General features: G+C 32.2%; 1 protein-coding gene and 1 long non-coding RNA gene across 3 annotated transcripts in view; one reads left to right on the top strand and one right to left on the bottom strand.

Annotated features, from left to right (window-relative positions):
- eag (potassium voltage-gated channel protein ether a go-go) overlaps positions 1–18874 on the bottom strand; it is a 117934-nt gene that overhangs the window by 26694 nt on the left and 72366 nt on the right. Inside the window, exons 4-8 of one of the 2 annotated variants that reach the window (XM_076417817.1) lie at positions 12874–12995; positions 12639–12782; positions 12335–12586; positions 12014–12282; positions 11801–11967 (exon numbers count right to left, since the gene is read on the bottom strand). In XM_076417817.1, coding sequence (XP_076273932.1) covers positions 11801–11967; positions 12014–12282; positions 12335–12586; positions 12639–12782; positions 12874–12995 — 954 coding nt within the window. The remainder of the gene's footprint in view (positions 1–11800; positions 11968–12013; positions 12283–12334; positions 12587–12638; positions 12783–12873; positions 12996–18874) is intronic. The other variant, XM_076417818.1, reaches the window with a different exon arrangement.
- LOC143204891 (uncharacterized) overlaps positions 4900–18874 on the top strand; it is a 301831-nt gene continuing 287856 nt past the window's right edge. Inside the window, exon 1 of the long non-coding RNA XR_013007696.1 lies at positions 4900–4947. This is a non-coding gene — a long non-coding RNA (uncharacterized LOC143204891). The remainder of the gene's footprint in view (positions 4948–18874) is intronic.

Raw genomic sequence — 18874 nt, 5'->3', positions numbered from 1 at the left:
TCTTCTTTCGTGTTTCAAGCCGAAATCTTGGATAACTTCTTCCGACTAACCAGTATAATTGTGTTATTTTGGTTCTAATGTGTTTTGCATTTTATCTAACGTGATGCTTCCAATTTAATCTACCATCAAGATGGATTGCAAGGTATTTAGCTGATTCTGCTTGAGGAATCGGGCATCCGTTGAGTGATATAATTAAGTTTTTATTATTTCGCCGCAATGCAAAATTGACGTGGACAGAGTTGGAACTATTATGTTGAATTTTCCAATCTTTCGTCCGTTTGTAGATTTTTTTGACTGTCACTTGTACTTTTTCTATTGCCATAGGCAGAGATATTTCTTTTGCCATAATAATTATGTAGTTAGCAAAGGTTTGACTCGTTCTAGTTCACTCATTGTTCTTCTTCTGTAGGTTTGTCAGGTTTTTTGAGCAAAGGTTGCAAGTAGTGTTTCTTTTGTTGTTAGCAGCAGTGTAGAGCAGATATAGAAGAAGTCCTAAGACGCTACCTTGTGGAACTAGAGCCGAACTAGTTTTTTAATGTCGAGAACGCCACTTCGTGCGATACTCTAAATTTTCTTCCGAAAAGATATGACTCCAACAATTGATAATACTTACACGGTAACAATTTGCTCATCTTTCTGATTAATCCCAAATACCAAAACCGATCAAAAGCTTGTGAGACATCCAGGAATATTGCAGGGCAGTATTTATTTTCCTCAAACGCTTTTTCAATAGCCGCAGTTACTCTGTGCACTTGATCAATTCTTGAGTGGTGATTTCGAAAACCAAACTGGAAATCCGGTATTATTATAAAATGTTTAACACGTTTAAGTATTAGTTTCTCAAATAGTTTTGATATTGCAGATAGCAAGAAAATAGGCCTGTAAGATTCGACTTGTTCTGCAGGTTTGTCAGGTTTTTTGAGCATCATTATTTATGCCACCTTAAAGCATTCCAGAACATGCTTCAGTCTTAAACAGGCATTAAATATATATGTCAACATGATGATTGCTTTTCGTGGCAGTTCTTTCAATAATCCAGGTAAAATGTCATCTATACCAGGTTCCTTTTTAGGATTGAGGCTAACAATTTCAGTGGCAACTTCCAATAGAGAAATTAGATTTAGATCTACATCAGGTTGATAAATAGAAGATGTATCCATGGTAGATTCTATATCATTAGGTTCAAATAAGTTAGCTAAGTATTGTGCGAACAATTTAGTTCGTCGAACCTATTCGGATATGAATGGTGTAAAAATATCCCACGAAGAGGTTTGATGTAATTTCCAGACATTGCTTTAAAAAATACAATTTTAAAATAATATAATAAAATGGAGGAAGACTTATTATTTCAATTTATGTATTTAGATGAGATAGATATTTCAGAATGGGACCAATATACCCAATGGTCACTCATGGCTAGATGATAATAAAAATAGTGTTCACAAACCAAATGTTGATAGAAAAAGGTAAACCTTGGAATAACAATTGATTAGGATTTATTAAACATGACATTTATTAATAATTCATTACAGATATATTGTTTTTCATGCTGGAAACAAGAATGGTTAATAACACCTTCGGTTTGGATGAGCTCGATCAGACACATTGAAGAAGAAATTGAGGAAAAGTATGAAATTATGAACAAATGTTAGATAGATTGGAAACTAACAGCTTAGTTATTCACTTGAATGAAACTTTCTGAATATGGGACTTTAGTTCAATGCTGTCAATTTCCATGACAGGGTGATGGGGTGACAGGGTGTAGGAAATGTTATTGTAGAATATGCAAGATTTATTTCCATAGATATGTGTGTAATTCTTCAAACTATACATGAGCATTTGGTTAAAATATGTGAGGAGAGAAAGAACTTTAACTGTTTTGCAAACATGGCAAATGCTTTAATGACAATACAGTGATTAAATCTAGTTTTATAAAGAAGTATGGTGTCAATTTCCATGACAGGGTATTGGGGGTGAAAACATCTAAAGGTGAGTATATAAATAACATATGACAACTGTAGGAAATGTTACTGTAGAATATGCAAGATTTATTTGCATAGATATGTGTGTAATTCTTCAAACTATACATGAGCATTTGGTTAAAATATGTGACGAGAGAAAGAACTTTAACTGTTTTGCAAACATGGCAAATGCTTTAATGACAATACAGTGATTAAATCTAGTTTTATAAAGAAGTATGGTGTCAATTTCCATGACAGGGTATTGGGGGTGAAAACATCTAAAGGTGAGTATATAAATAATATATGACAACTGTAGGAAATGTTACTGTAGAATATGCAAGATTTATTTGCATAGATATGTGTGTAATTCTTCAAACTATACATGAGCATTTGGTTAAAATATGTGACGAGAGAAAGAACTTTAACTGTTTTGCAAACATGGCAAATGCTTTAATGACAATACAGTGATTAAATCTAGTTTTATAAAGAAGTATGGTGTCAATTTCCATGACAGGGTATTGGGGGTGAAAACATCTAAAGGTGAGTATATAAATAATATATGACAACTGTAGGAAATGTTACTGTAGAATATGCAAGATTTATTTGCATAGATATATGTGTAATTCTTCAAACTATACATGAGCATTTGGTTAAAATATGTGACGAGAGAAAGAACTTTAACTGTTTTGCAAACATGGCAAATGCTTTAATGACAATACAGTGATTAAATCTAGTTTTATAAAGAAGTATGGTGTCAATTTCCATGACAGGGTATTGGGGGTGAAAACATCTAAAGGTGAGTATATAAATAATATATGACAACTGTAGGAAATATTACTGTAGAATATGCAAGATTTATTTGCATAGATATGTGTGTAATTCTTCAAACTATACATGAGCATTTGGTTAAAATATGTGACGAGAGAAAGAACTTTAACTGTTTTGCAAACATGGCAAATGCTTTAATGACAATACAGTGATTAAATCTAGTTTTATAAAGAAGTATGGTGTCAATTTCCATGACAGGGTATTGGGGGTGAAAACATCTAAAGGTGAGTATATAAATAATATATGACAACTGTAGGAAATGTTACTGTAGAATATGCAAGATTTATTTGCATAGATATATGTGTAATTCTTCAAACTATACATGAGCATTTGGTTAAAATATGTAAGGAGAGAAAGAACTTTAACTGTTTTGCAAACATGGCAAATGCATTAATGACAATACAGTTGTTAAATCTAGTTTTATAAAGAAGTATGGTGTCAATTTCCATGACAGGGTGATACGGCTGAAAACATCTAAAGGTGATTATATAAATAATATATGACAACCGTAAGAAATGTTGTTGTAGAATATGCAAGATTTATTTGCATAGATATGTGTGTAATTCTTCAAACTATACATGAGCATTTGGTTAAAATATGTGAGGAGAGAAAGAACTTTAACTGTTTTGCAAACATGGCAAATGCTTTAATGACAATACAATGATTAAATCTAGTTTTATAAAGAAGTATGCTATCAATTTCCATCACAGGGTGATGGGGGTGAAATCAACTAAAGGTGAGTATATGACAACTGTAGGAAATGTTATTGTAGAATATGCAAGATTTATTTGCATAGATATGTGTGTAATTCTTCAAACTATACATGAGCATTTGGTTAAAATATGTGAGGAGAGAAAGAACTTTAACTGTTTTGCAGACATGGCAAATGCATTAATGACAATACAGTGATTAAATCTAGTTTTATAAAGAAATATGAATTTTTGTTTAATTATTTTATTTATATTAGAAATTTGTTGAATGTCAAAGCCAAAATGAGCTAAAACTCAGAGTTGATGCGGCAACATTGTAACGTTTTCGCGTCATCAATTCAGATGATGTGGGTTCACTCTTTTATTGAACGGACTCTATTTTACTGTTACCTGATATTAAAAGCCTCTGTTATGATAATTGTCTATCCTTGGCACATTTAATTTGACCTTATCAGTAAAAATTAGTTCTCGTTAGGTACATTTTCATTTCGCTTTCAGAATTCTGACCGGACCACCTCGACATCAAGATTTTGCACGCTTAGACTTTGTTTTATTTATCTATTGTGTAAGTGTAAGCTGTTATATAATTTATTTTTGATCTGTATCTGATGATGTATTGATTTGTTTAAGATGTTAAATTACTTTATATAGTTTTACTTATTTAATAATATAATTTTTCCCTACTGGAATTTTCATCGCATTTGACTGTGACTCTAACCAGAATGTCCTATGAATTGTTGCCTTTCAAACGCGTTAGAGTATGACTTTATAGGATAGACATATGCCTACTATTAGGAAAAAACTTGTGCAAGGTAATAAAGCATGTTTCAATAATCCGAGTGAGCCGAGTACGAAGACTACACGAGGCCGAGCACATCGCGAAGCAGGCGCTGACCAACGTGACAAGTCCAAATTGCATTTCGCGAAAACTAATAACAATTTCAATCCGAATTAGAGTGAACTGCGGGCGGTTTATTAACACAGCCGATGAAAATAACTGCCGGTCCTAGGGGCGTCGTAAAATGTCCAACCAACCCGCGCACAACCGCCGTCGGTCATCACGGGGACGCTGGATATTCGTATCGAATCGAAAACGCATAATAAAAACGCGGACGCTAAAATTGGAATTAAACTTTTCGCCGTTTATTACGAACGATCGATGAAAATTAAAATTAATCTCGACCAGGTACGAACTACGATAATTAAATCATAGATAACTGAAAAGTTTATAATTTGTTTAAATTTTTTTGCCATATTAATTGAAATGAACTTAAAATATAACAGCGGTGACATCTTCTGAGTATATAGTACAATAAGACCTACAATAGACTACAGGAATCTGTTTTATCTTTTCGGAAATTCTGACTGACATTTGTCACTTTCGAAATATATATTAGTGCCTTAGTTTAATTGTTTTAAAGTCAACTGTTGCTAGTGAATAGAACAAGGTGAGTGATTAATTTGTATATATAATAATAATATAATATTTAAAGGATTTAAAATAAAGCTAAAGGTTTGTTGTTTATAAAAAGAGTATAAAGATATTCCTACGACTAGTTAAAATTGCAGATATATATTATATCGAATTTGTTTGTGTCTATATATATGTTTTTTTATTATATATATATATATATATATATATATATATATATATATATAATAAAAAGTGATTTAAACCATCCATAAGTATTAAGTATAATTTTATACATGCCTAGTGGTGGTTACTCTGGAAAATGTATTAATATTCGGAGAATTTCGAGCATTGAAAAAAACAACAACAATATAAACAATTAATAAAAAACGGATTCAAACTGGAATGCCAGTAAATATTTTATCCTACCGTATATATATCCAATACTGTTGATTTAAATGAAATTATTTTGTGATCGAAAAACTTAACATGTTTGTTGATTTTTATTTTACGTTATTTATTTTACAAATTTTACTTATATTATGCATATTAAATACAATATTTAATTTTAAATGATTTTTAAAATAAACAGTAACTGTTGTTTTCAATTATAAGATTGGTGTGTGAATAAGCAATGCTTTACTGAGTACTTCAAACTTAACTATAGGATTGGTGATATGTGGTACATGTTATTGTGTAAAAAGGATTTTGACATTTAATTTTTGTTTTTTCTTTTCGTATAGGAATACGAAAATAGACTGCACGGTTTAATTTGATGTAGTATTTTGTATTTGAACAAATTTTGTACAAATATTGATATTAATAGTTTTTTTCTGTCAGGTCGTGAACTTTTTGTTTTGCTTCTTTCCTGGGTTTAATTTGTTTACTTATAGCTTTGTGGATTAACACTTGATACTTCAGCGAATTCTTATTATGCAGATAATATATAGTATCATAATAGGTAATGATTACTAATTTTGAAAATTACTTTAACACGTTCAAACCATGTCGAAATTTATTGAGGGAAGTTTATTACAGTTTCTGTAAATGTTCCGTAGCTTGTAGTGGTATTATTTTATAGCATTATCCATGATCATCGTTCGTAGACTACCAAGTTCTTCAGCTAATTGTTTGTTTTTATCACTGAGGATATTATTTGTTTATGTTTTTTGAGGTACTGCGAAAATTTCAAACTTATTGGTGCATAGTTACGTTACTAAAATATCTCATAACAGAATATAGAATCATAGGGTTTACTGATAAGTTTTAAGGCTTTCTTATGACTGAAACTTTGTTCAGACAACTTGGTATAAAGTATCTAATATTTTATCCAAACTCATAGCGTCAGTTATCATGTTTTGACTTCCCATTTGTCCATTTATAACTCCGGTTTTTAGTCAATAGATTTGCTTAGTTAAAGAAGCAGAACACAAATTGTGATAAAACTTATATAGAAAAATCAAACGATATATACTAGCATAACATTTTTAAACAGGTTGGTTGTTTTTAAGTTTTTTAGGTTGAATATTATTTTGGAGAAGATACAATTGCCAAATTAGAAGTAATCAGAGTTATAAACGCATTATTTGAGAGCATGTTTTGATTTGTTTGAGACAACCTTACACTTGTTATAAACGAAGCTCATTTCATCAGATCTCACCAGATTAGATTGTTCTATGCCTTAATTGGAATATATGAATATTAAATGATATACAAATAACCCTGTCTATAAGACATATGTTAATATTATTAATTCTTTAAACTAAATTGTTTGTTGAAAATAATAGGTTGTTGAATAAGTTTTCTCGCTGCATAAGAAAAAACACGTTTTTTGTTTGAAATAAATATTTTCTCTTAGATTCTTGAATTTATTGATCCAATCCTACCAAAATACGCTGACGTGGCGCTTCAATTTTTTAAAAATATGTAAACGGGCAGAAGTTTGAACTGAACGAATGAGTTGAATGGTAACATTGACTGACTGATTTTCATTATTTTATGCAAACCAGATCTTTTCTTATGAAAATTTACATACAGTATATCTAATAAAACAGCCAATGCACGTTATCAAAATTTAGGACGTCAGTACGTCGCAATGTCGTCGCATTAGCTTAAAATTTTGTTTTAAAACGTTTGCCGGTCTTTGACCACTAATTATTGTCACTATTGTTTTAATGCATTTTGTAGACATTTAAGAACAGTGACGACTAGCACCAACACAAATCTAATTTTACATGCTGATTCCATTACATATTCCGAAGCATTAGACATCATTCTATTCTTAACCAGGGTAATCTGAGTAGTAAAAATTTGCTCCGAGTTTAAAATGAATTTAACATTTTTACAAACTGCATTTGGTATATTCGAGGTCATCTATTACATGCATTGGCTATTGAAGAATTATCTTATATGCAGATATAATTTTGATTTTTCTTGAAATTTGAGTTTATTTGGTTGGGATTTTTTCAGCAAATGTATTTATATGGATGTCAAATATTAATCGATGGTGATATATGTCGCCATGTTAGTTCAGCTTTCATTTGACAAACTATTGTAATCTGCCCCTCTGAATATATTTGTTAATTGTCGCATCTTAAACGAATGACTTCATTTCTAATACGATCTCATCAAGCTTCGTTTTTGAACCACCTCAAGCTTGCAGATGTCTGTATCAGTACCCATGTATCGGAATTATACAGAAGAATTGGCAGTATATATAATCGGAAGAGATAAATTTTAGTTTTGTTTGTAATAGGTTCACTTTTCTATCCGCACCATCTTAGAGAAATAAAAAAATCTTGTTACTGATCCGTCAGTTGTGGATACTTTTCGTCATTAACTCTAAATCCGTGTGGCTCTGCAATGCGAACTATATGATGAAGAACGCTAGAAGCATCAACATCTGTGTAAATATATCGATATCATCAGGAAACATCAGATAGATCAAGGAGTTCTAGAATTATATTGAATCCCATGTCTGTTTTTAGAAACATCGCATAATTACATCCATTATGGTAAAGAACGTTGTAGAAAACGACATCCTCTTGGTGCACACTGGCTCAGATCTCAAACAGCTAATGAATTTGACTATGAGACAGCTAATGAAAAGTTTAATAATTCTTAGGGGAAAATGTTCAGCTTCCAAGGTGTCTTAATTGAGAGCCAGGAACGATACATAAAAACACGACAATTTCCTGCTTTCCGTACCTAACATGTTCAGGCAATTATAGTCTACCTGCATTGATCATTTCGGCTGTCACATTAATGCAGTTCGTCATAATGAAATAAATGTTGGCTTGTTGTTAAAGCAAGGCTTGTTGGCAAAGTTAAAATGACTTTATGTAAAATAATTCTTAAATAAAAGAGATTAGGTGGTTGGTGACGACAATCTTCAATTATCACGGTCACTGGTACCAACTGTGCGCTCCCTTGGCTTAGAAATTTTCTTGAAGGTTCGTGAAGACTTGAGTGAAGACTGTGTTACAAGTGTGGTTCAACCGATCGAGGATCGAGGCAAATACTCTGACCCGTTTATTTACTATTGAAAAAATGTACAATTTTTCTAGGTATTTCCACTCACTAGATACTAAGTTCTTTGATGCCGGTATCGAAGGACTCCTTACCTTCTCGTCGGTGTTTGAGCTTCGAGGACTTGTTTCTATGGTCTAAACATATGGTAGTCGCAGGGTGATAATTCCGGACTGTAGTTGTGTTCCACCCTAATTCCGATATTGTTTCGAGCGTGAGACGATGAGGTATGAGGGCGCGCATTATCTTGGAAAAGAATCACACTTCGCGGGTTTCACGTGTATAAACGGAAGGTTAGAATAGTATGCAGCATTAATGGTACGTTTGGTGCGCAGGAAATCGACGTACAGCACGCGCCGGTCCCAGAACATCGTATACAGAACCCTACCCGCCGACCTGGTTGTTTTCGCTTTGACTGGCGCTCCTTCCTCCTTCTTCCTCCACTCTTTAGGCGACATCTTGCTTTCGGGAATGTAATAGTGTATACGTGTTTCGTCTGCAGTGAAGATTGGCGTTAAAAAACCATCCCCTTCCCCTCGTATCGCGTAAGCTGTTTTTGCTAGAACTGTTGTCGCAAACGCAGAAAAATCTATCTTTTTAACGCCTTCCCACACTAAAAAACAAACGAAAACATGATGCGCTACGGCGGTTGGCACTTGATGTTCACTCATGGTCGTAGCACGCGCATAAAACATGCGCTTTCGTTGAAAATTATGACACACTGTTTGTAAAGGTCCCAGCTATCACATACTCAAGCCACGACCTTCAAAACGTACATGCGCGCCACCTACAGCGTTTGTCTCCATCGTATTTGAACCACCTTCGTATTTGTGTGAAGACTGTGTATGCTTGTGTTGTTGGAGATGTTGTATGGAGACTGTGTCTAATTAGATAAATCGCATTTTATTATTCCCCATTGTCCCTCCCTTGTGCTGAGAAAGCTGGCTTAATTCTTCTTCTCGCATTCTTATTTGTAATTATTTTTAGAAGAAAAAAATATCGGCCATAAATACCCTGAGATTCGCCTTTTCCATGAATTTCCAAGTTCTATACCCTTTTCGATATAAATCTGCTTATTTACACCATCGAAGACTTTTCAAGGGATTGAAATGTTAACGTATTTCATCTAGCTCTTGGCCTCTGTACTCAACTTATCTCAAGTTACACGGTCCCAGATACGCCTCGTTTCCTATTTAATTTCTTGCACACCCAAATGTTCTGAACTAATGCATATGTGTTTCTAGTATTTTTGTTGTCATAAATAAATCCGACATAAATAAACATCAAACACATAAATAGATTAGACGGCTGAACTAATTTCTACAATGTCAATTATTGGCTGAGTTGCTAAACTATGATTGTAGAGCGACATCTTCTTCTTGGATGAAAATCTACTAGTGTACAAAGTTTTTATCCTCTTTTTACATGATTCTGCATGACACTTTTTTGTATCAATATTTTTTGTAATATAGAAATCTATAGTATCTGGCTTTTTATTTCTGTCTGAAGGCCAATATGTTGGTACACCAGTAGAGATATGTTGTAAATTATCTGTCTTTATTGCTTTTAGCAGTTCTCTACCTTTTGCGGTTATTATTCTTGAACCCCATTTTAAATGTTTTGTATTGTATGTAATATAATAAACAAATAATCTGCAATAAAAATATTGCGATTATAAATTGACATATCCTATCCTAGACTATCCTATCTCTCAGTCTGCATCAAACTACACAGAATGTGCAAAATTTGATTAAAATCGGTTCAGTAATTTAGCAGTTCATCGCGTACAAACAAGCTGACACTAGATTTTTATATATAAAAGTTCAAACTAATCAATCAAATGTTTCCGGCGCCCCCATTGATTGAATCGTGCGAAACCCAGAGTTTACTATAAGAGACGATATGGTACTTCAAAACTATCTCCAAATTTGGCGCATGTGCACCCTACTGCATAGAATAAACCATAGAAAAAAATAAACTATATTGTCTTCCTTTCCTAATGGTGGTACATTATTTTCGAGTCGATCCCTACAGTCGATCAACTGAAAACAACCAAAAATTTAGGATATTTAGATATTGTGTTACATTAATAATTCTATAGTAATAATAATTAAATAGTTGTGTTATTTTGGTTGTTTGGCAAACAGTGGTTTTAAAATATGGAAGAACGAGGATAAGTGCAGAATTTAAGGTTATATTTTTAAAAGTTATAAAATCCAAACACCATCAATTTTATTTATAGTGGGAATACTAACATATGCCAAAATTTAATGACAACAAGAACAGAGAAGAAAATGGTCCTGGTTGTGTTGGAAGTAGTCAAGTCATTAATGAGGTTTGTTCATCAAAAATAGTAGCCAAAATTGTAGTAACTGGTAATAATCAGACATTTATTTTAAACGTAATATATCATATATTTTCATATCATAGAAGTTCTTGAGAGTGAAAGTCGAAGAATGTGAAAATCAGAGAAGAAGAAATTAGTCAGTATTTTGCTAAGATATAAGAACAGTGTACAGTTATACTATGAAATAATTAAATTTGTTAACAAAAGTAGACATCAATCAAATACACAGAATATATAAACTGTAAAAGTTATTTATATTCATTATTGTTTGATTATATCATAGTTGATCATATTTGGATATTTTTGGGAGAATTTCAATTCTTTCTTATATGATGGTGGCTTTTTCATTTGGTTTTAACTATATTGGCTGGGTTAGATTTAAACGCTTTTGGTTTTTTTATGGTAATGTTTATTTATTACCATATGGTTCTTGGAGATCTTGTTAACTGTTGAAATATGTAAATTAATTTAAATATGGTGTTTTTATAAAAACAGAAAGACATATAAAAATTAGTTTTATTATTTCATTTTATTCAATAATGTTTTTAAATAAAAAGTGTTATTTAAAAAAAAATCAATGTTTATTTCCCTCTTTATATATACTATCAACATTAAATCAATTATTTATCAATTTTGTGTATATTTATTTACAAAAAATAATGCCATGTAATTTGATGTTTTTATTAAAATAGAATGACTGGACAAATATTAATTATATTTTTATTATTTTGTTTTATTCAATTTACCTGATTATATATATTTTCGACATTAAATCTAATTATCGCGATAAAAAATATATGCAAATAAAGCTGTACGTATGCACGCGCCAAACTTGGATTATTCTCTGTTTTGAAATTAAATGGAGCTCAATATGCGCCAAATCCGGAGATTGTTGTGAAGTAATGGATCCTTTATATGAGTTACACTCCACTGTCTATTATCCAACACAAAAACTAATTGAATAGCCTGTTATATTTTGCATTTGTACTTTAATTAATGTCAAATATAAACTTACCAGCTATGATCATCATGCAGATGGTAAATATCCTCTCGTTATCGGTCTCAGCTGCCACGTTTCCAAATCCTACGGACGTCATACAGGTCATGGTAAAGTACAACGCCGTCACGTACATAGTCTTCCTGGATGGTCCGTTAATCAGTTCTGGTGTACTACTAAAATAACTGAACGGATCAAGATACAGACACGTATTTTGCCTTAACATGATACCTGGAATCGTTGGGCCAAACATACGAATACGGGCTTTGAGTGATGTTGGCCAGTTTCCATAACCAGCTGTACTGTACGCCATTATCCGCATCCGATCGTCCGATGGAGTACCATATGCACGCCAGCCAGTGCGCTACCAACATGTAGAAGCACAGGAGTAGTATCAGCATCGCGGCGCCATATTCCAGATAACGATCAAGCTTCCGTACGACTCGACCGAGTCGTAGCAATCTTACTACTTTTAAAGCACTAAATAAACTACCAATTCCCTAAAACAACCCCTCATTTAGACCAGTTCTCGGTTCTAACCTCCACACTTACATCCTCGTCGTGATCGAAAGCATTAAACACGTCGTAGGGCAGACAGCTGAGCAGGTCAATGATGAACCAACTCTTCAGATAATTCATCCGGATTACCTTAGGGTCCGACACCACCTCACCCCCTGGACCAACGAAAGTGGTGTGAAAATTAAGAACTATATCAATAAAGAATATCACATCAACAATTGAATCCACAACCAAGAGAGATACGTCTTCGGACGTTTTATTCTTAAACGCTACGTTGTAAGGAACCTGGAACAGTGATTAGTACAGTGCCGATGACTGGCTCATCATTCATCGTTACCATGATAGCAGTATAAAAAGTTAAACAAAGTATAATCCAATCCCATATGGCTTTGAAGGCGCAATAGTGAAGCAGAATGTGTGGAGGAGTCTTAGGCGCTTCCTGTCGATATTGGGGCATGATGTCGGCGCTCAGACTCATCATCTGCGGGTGGGAAACGATCCGAGAGCAGCGTGAAAAACAGATTGGTTAAATGGGCGGCTTTCAGATCGGTCTGGGTAACATGCAAACTGACTTGGGCCAGATGCGACTGTTTCGTGGTGTCCTTCAGGTTGGGCAGGTGAGACGAGAACTGGGACACCAACACTGACCGACTTCTGGTCACGGAGCGAGCTAACTTGGCGAACTTCGATAAACCTAAAGAGTGAGTTTTATATTAAAACTACTGTATTAATATTTAGAAATATTATAATCAGTGTATGACTTAATTATTAGCAGATGTTATCCATTACGCTCTCCATAACAAGCTTGTAGGCATCGAGGCGTTAAAATCAACGATTCATATCCTTGGAAGTTTTGAATTTTTTATCCATTTAAGCATGTAGCATCGATAGTAATTGATCTATTGTTATTTAATGAACTAGATGAAAATTTGGCATTTTAAACTTTTCAAGATAGTCCAAAATGTAGCTGGTAATTCGAGTTGAACTCGAGACATTAAAATATTTCAATAATTTTAACCAATAGGCTAGTTGACTCTATTTGAAAAACCACTTTATGAGAGAGCTGTATCATCAAATGTATATAATTTAAATATTTTTTGTATTGGAGTAAATAATATTGTTGATAACATTTGAGGTTGGGCTTCGTCTATTTTACTTATTGTGTATATGAGTCTCAAGTAATTTTGTTCTACTATGTAACATTAATATTTTGGTGGTAATCTTGTCAAATACATCTTTCATTTTCACATAGTTCCCAAGTGGCGATTGCGCTATTATTTCCCACTCTTTACAGTTATAATTTTGATGATTATGATTGTATAAATAAATTAGTGTAGTGCACAAACAAAAATGATTTAAATTTATTAAAACAATAATCTTCACAATATTGTTCACACCCCATGGTTTATTTAAAATGAGAACAACCACAAGGGCTTTAAATTACTAAATATTTGCATCAAGTGTTTGTTATCTAACATTTGTATTTGTATTTTAGTAATTTAATATTAGCTTGAGTACAGTTAATTAATTTATTAGGTAATAATAATAATTTTGTAGCTAATTCGGTATATTGGCCATATTGTTTATTCACTGGGCATTGACACTTTCTATGTCAAACTGAGCTGGTCTAGATGCATGAAGTGCTTCATTTTAAACCCTTTCGCAGGTCATTCAGGTTCTTGATATTTCAAAAAAATATCAGATATTTTCTCCAGTCGTTCAATAAATGCGGCCCTTTTGCCGTACATTGGCAACTTTTGAGCCCCAACTACTCCCACAATTTCATTACTGCGAATTCTTGTGAAGATACTTTTAATGAATTTGAAACCGAGATAACGTAGGAGAAGATAAACGCAACCCCTATACACCAACGCTCGTTTTCTTTATTTCTTCTCACAACTAACGTCACTACTCACGCGGAAAAAAATCTCCAACATTTTTTTCACAAACACCAACACAATATTTCACAACCCTCAGCGTACTGTCTGTAATTTAAATATTGTATTTCTGAAGAATTTTAGACGATAAATTGAGAAAAGTATCAAATAACCGGTAACAATAACAACTGATATATTTAGAATTATAATAAGTTACATTAACCAGCGGCATAGCGGTTGTACCAAAACCCTTGTTTACCGATTCAGTTACTATGAACGACTGCCTAAAAACTACCTGAACCAACCCAGAGAGACGTTATTGTTAAAACACTTAACAGCCCTCTGTTGTTCTGATCTATAAACGACTCGGTATAAATCCGTTTTTCAAGAAAACTAACGACACCATCCGTTCATCTGAGTTTCAACATATATAGTAAGTAAATTCAAAATAATAAGTATCAATATAACGAATTGTCTACAATCAAATTATCCTTTTGAGATACATAATCGATGTTATATTGTGAGAGATATAGTTCAAAGTAACTTCAAAAAACGCCTTACAAACTTTTGTTCACAACAAACACAATATCGACACCAAAAATGCTACAAGTTGTTTCCCATGATCTCAAGGTATGCCGCTCTTCGTCAATTACGTAATCTCTTCTATACTAAGAGGTTATGTAACTCAAGCAAACCTTTTAAAATATATCCTTAAACTTGAACAAAAATCTGTAATGATTAAGTCATACATCTACATGAGTCCGTGGTTATGGTTATATAAATTGTCAGGATATAAATTGGAGGAAATAGTATTGGACTACATATATATCTTAGTAATTTTATAGAGTTTTAGCTGTTATTTCTGTATACTTTCAAATGATAATAAAATAATTCTATACAATTAAATATAATTAGCGTGGAATTTTTTTCTAAATATATCTAATAGTTAAATATATTATTGTATTGTAATACGCCCTAATATTTAGATTTTTAATAATAATTTTGTAGATGAAACTAATATTCATAAATTTAACATACTGTATAAATGTTTTGTCTTGTTTCTTCTTTTAAAAATAGTGTCACATTATTGTGTACCACATTATTGAATGGAAATGGAAAGAATTGCAAGCCTAAATATGATATAAGTTGAAATATATCGGATGAATATAGGTAAACAATTTAACAATGTTAAACAACTAAAAAATGCTCTTCAAGATGAGAGGAAACTCACTCCTTCCAAGATTATATTAAAAAAAACGAATCGTTATTGAGGAACTTAATTAAGTTATTCAAAATATAACAGCATGTATCCAATACTGAAATAAAAGTTTAAAATATTGATTCATATTTGCTCGTTTTTAGTTTTTTAAACTTGGTTGGTGCTTTAAGATTTTAAGCGAAATTTCAGTAAACAATAGTTATCTCTTTTTAATGTTTACATGCATATTGTAACTAACCGCCTTTAATTATACAATCTAAGAAGAGAACACTTAGTTTAATTTAAAGTTTTAATGAAAAATGGATAGTGGGCTAAATTATTGTCACGCATGTTTTAACTTGACGAAAGTGGGATACAGGAACTCCACATATACCGGCAGATGCCTTCAAACTACATCACATGGCATCCAAACAGTGTTTCCATTTCTTTAGGGAACGGACAGCATAAAATTATATTGAAATCAAACAGGAATAAGTTCCTCAGGCGCACCATAAAACCAAAGCTAAAAAGGTAACAAGTGTATACAATGTCCCCTGGGAAAGTCTAAGATAGGAGAAAGGCTGATGATAATAGGTAGAGGGATAAAGGAACATTCATGATATATGAGATAAGGGGCACTCGATGAGAAAACATTAAGAAGGTTTTGAAATTTATAAACACTAAAATGATCTCAACAAAGAGAATGACTATAGGACCAATCCCATTTGGATTAATAGCATTTTCCTGGCTTTTTGAATTTCGGTTCATGAATAATTACTAAATTATTCTATGAGATATCAAAAATGTGGTTGATATTTAATTGGCCAGTTGCTCGATATTTTCAAATAATATATTTCAATCAATATTGAACCAATATCTGTTGGGTTTGATACTTTTTATTAAAAACTCACACCTTAACAGTATAACTTTATTTAAGAAACTCTTCGGCGGTTTACAAGAAGGATGTTAACGACAGACAAACACTCGACCTTTTGTTACGACATCTCAATGTTCATTCATTTATTTTAAGAGGACGCTATATTCTCTGAAGTTCTTTGCGTAATTTTAGGTTTAGCTGAGGATTCTTGTTCCTTATGTTGATGTTTCGGTATCGTTTCTAGTATACATTTTATAGGTGTTATTTGGGATTCAGTCCTTACTGGGTGATATTATCCAGACTAAAAAGCGTATTCTCTCACCTTATATATCACCAATCATTATTAATTTGTTATTATTGCTTGGAGTATAGTGCGTTTCGATTTTGTTTCTTCCATTTCAAGGTTGTCAATGTTGTTAGTATTTTTTGTTCTGGTTTACATTTGTTTCCATATCGAAAATGAATTAATTAATTTTACGTAATAATTTTACCCCCTTCATTGAAGTTCCTACCCCTGTTTTGAGAAATAGATTTTCTTCGTCTGTGACTTCTACTTCAAGGTCAATGACTCTTTGTTGTTGCAATTGTTTATGTAGGCTTGCAGATAACTGTTTTTGTGCTAGAAATGGTTGGATCATTTTCAGATATAGGATTCTTTCAACCGTTCCTAGATTTATGGAATCAGTTTTTATAAATTTTCATCACAAATAATCAAGATATTCCTGACGTTTTTAGATACTTTTCCAGCCTCAGTGTTTAGACACTAAGTAGTTACTTTCTTCGTTATCTTATGCAGGGACAAAGGTGTTACTGAGTATTCATCCTATTAGCTTGTTTGTCTATATAAAAAGATTATGTTAAATTGTCATCCATATCGTTCTTTCATTTTTAATTATTCTAAAAATTGTGTATCAGTGTTATTACAGGTTCCCAAAAGCTTAACTAGAACTAGAAGCTTAAAAGGAGATGAAACCGTTATAACATGAAACTGATGCATATGAATCGATCATTCAAAAATAAAAGGCGAAATGGGAGCAAAAAATTTGATATACCTTTGGTCTTAATTGGAGAGAAATAAAACATTATATGAATTCGTAAATTTATTATACTCACTACAATTTGAAAGATAAAATTGATTATGATGATAATCATTGATCAAACATTCTGTAGATGATACGATGATACAGTCATATAGTATATTATAAAATCTAACAATTAATATCCTGAATATGCATTTTCTAATTTTAAAGCTTACCAACATCCTCATTCCAAACACGAAAAAAATCGCTTGAAACTGATAAAGCTTTTACCTCTTTATTGGTTACGGTGTTAGGGGCAGCCATTCTGGCAGCTGAAATACTCCGTAAATTTCTATCCTAAAGGCTATTTGATTATAAAAAGGATATGATGCTGCATGTTTTACAGCTCGTAAAATAGTCGCCATTTTTCGAGCCAGAGTTCTCGTTTTAAGGCCGACGCAAAATGTTTATTTTTGCCATTCAAATACTGTATGGTGTCGCTCATGAATTTCAAATCAGATATACCGTAAAGCTTGAATAATAATAGTTATTTTTTATTCATACTATATCTTTAGGATGTATTAACTTTACTGTGAATCAAAATAATGGAAGTGAAGCTAATCTCTTATAATATCTGCGTTTATTTTTTAAATAATATTACTTGCTCAAAACTACTGCAGTAAATTGTTTCTTCTGATACTCTTATCGAAACTTATATCTAGTACGAGGATAGTCGTGCCCATATTTTGAGCTTAAGCTTCATCTAGCATTTCGAATAGGAATTTTCATCTTTATAAATATGATTTTCTTCAGAACGTTTTGTACTTTGGTTTTTAGTGGTTTTTTAAATGTTTTAATTTATTATTACTAATCTTTGCCAACTAACTTACAATTTATCTCCACATTAAGTTAAAACTAGATACTGATCTAGGAAGACTCATTGCCCTTTACTTAGTCTTTAATAACATAGACGTTAGTAGAACTATTTAGTATTTTTAGCATTTAGTGTACTTCACTACACACCTACAGAGCATCACATAGTTTGGTTCTCTTGAGACTGTGTCCTACACTAGTGATGTTCAAGAGTTGAGAGAAACATTATAGGGAAAATATTGTTATTCATCTAGATTGGTATATACTCTTGTTGACTTATATTATCCATGTTTGAGTTCATTTATTTATATTATTACTTGCTTATTGTGCCTGCTTTTTCGATATTGTCTTCAATAAAAGGTTGTATCAGCAGCAAATGTAACCGTAGTATTTACATTTTATACATTTTAAACATTCATTTCATACATTTCACACATACATTTTTATACATAATACATTTTTTATTTTCAAATGAAGGACTTTTATTTATTTGTGATATACTTTCTTTATGAACACTATTGAACGCTTTAGAGTATAGGATAAATTATATATTTGTCAAGAGGGTAATTCCCATATGCATCGCAAACAAATAAGATATAAAATTAAAAAAAAAATGATTGTTTTGAATACACAGGTCGATTTCTAGATCAAAAAAATCAGGAACCCTAGATTTTCGTAATTGTTATATTAGCCATTTACGAGTTACCAACAGTATATTTATTATTAGCT

This window comes from Rhynchophorus ferrugineus, unplaced genomic scaffold (genome assembly GCF_030347505.1).
Source record: "Rhynchophorus ferrugineus isolate W39M unplaced genomic scaffold, kcgeb_rfMv2 rfM11, whole genome shotgun sequence".
NCBI classification, from domain to species: Eukaryota; Metazoa; Arthropoda; class Insecta; order Coleoptera; family Curculionidae; genus Rhynchophorus; species Rhynchophorus ferrugineus.
This window is presented reverse-complemented; position numbering and strand designations above follow the sequence as displayed.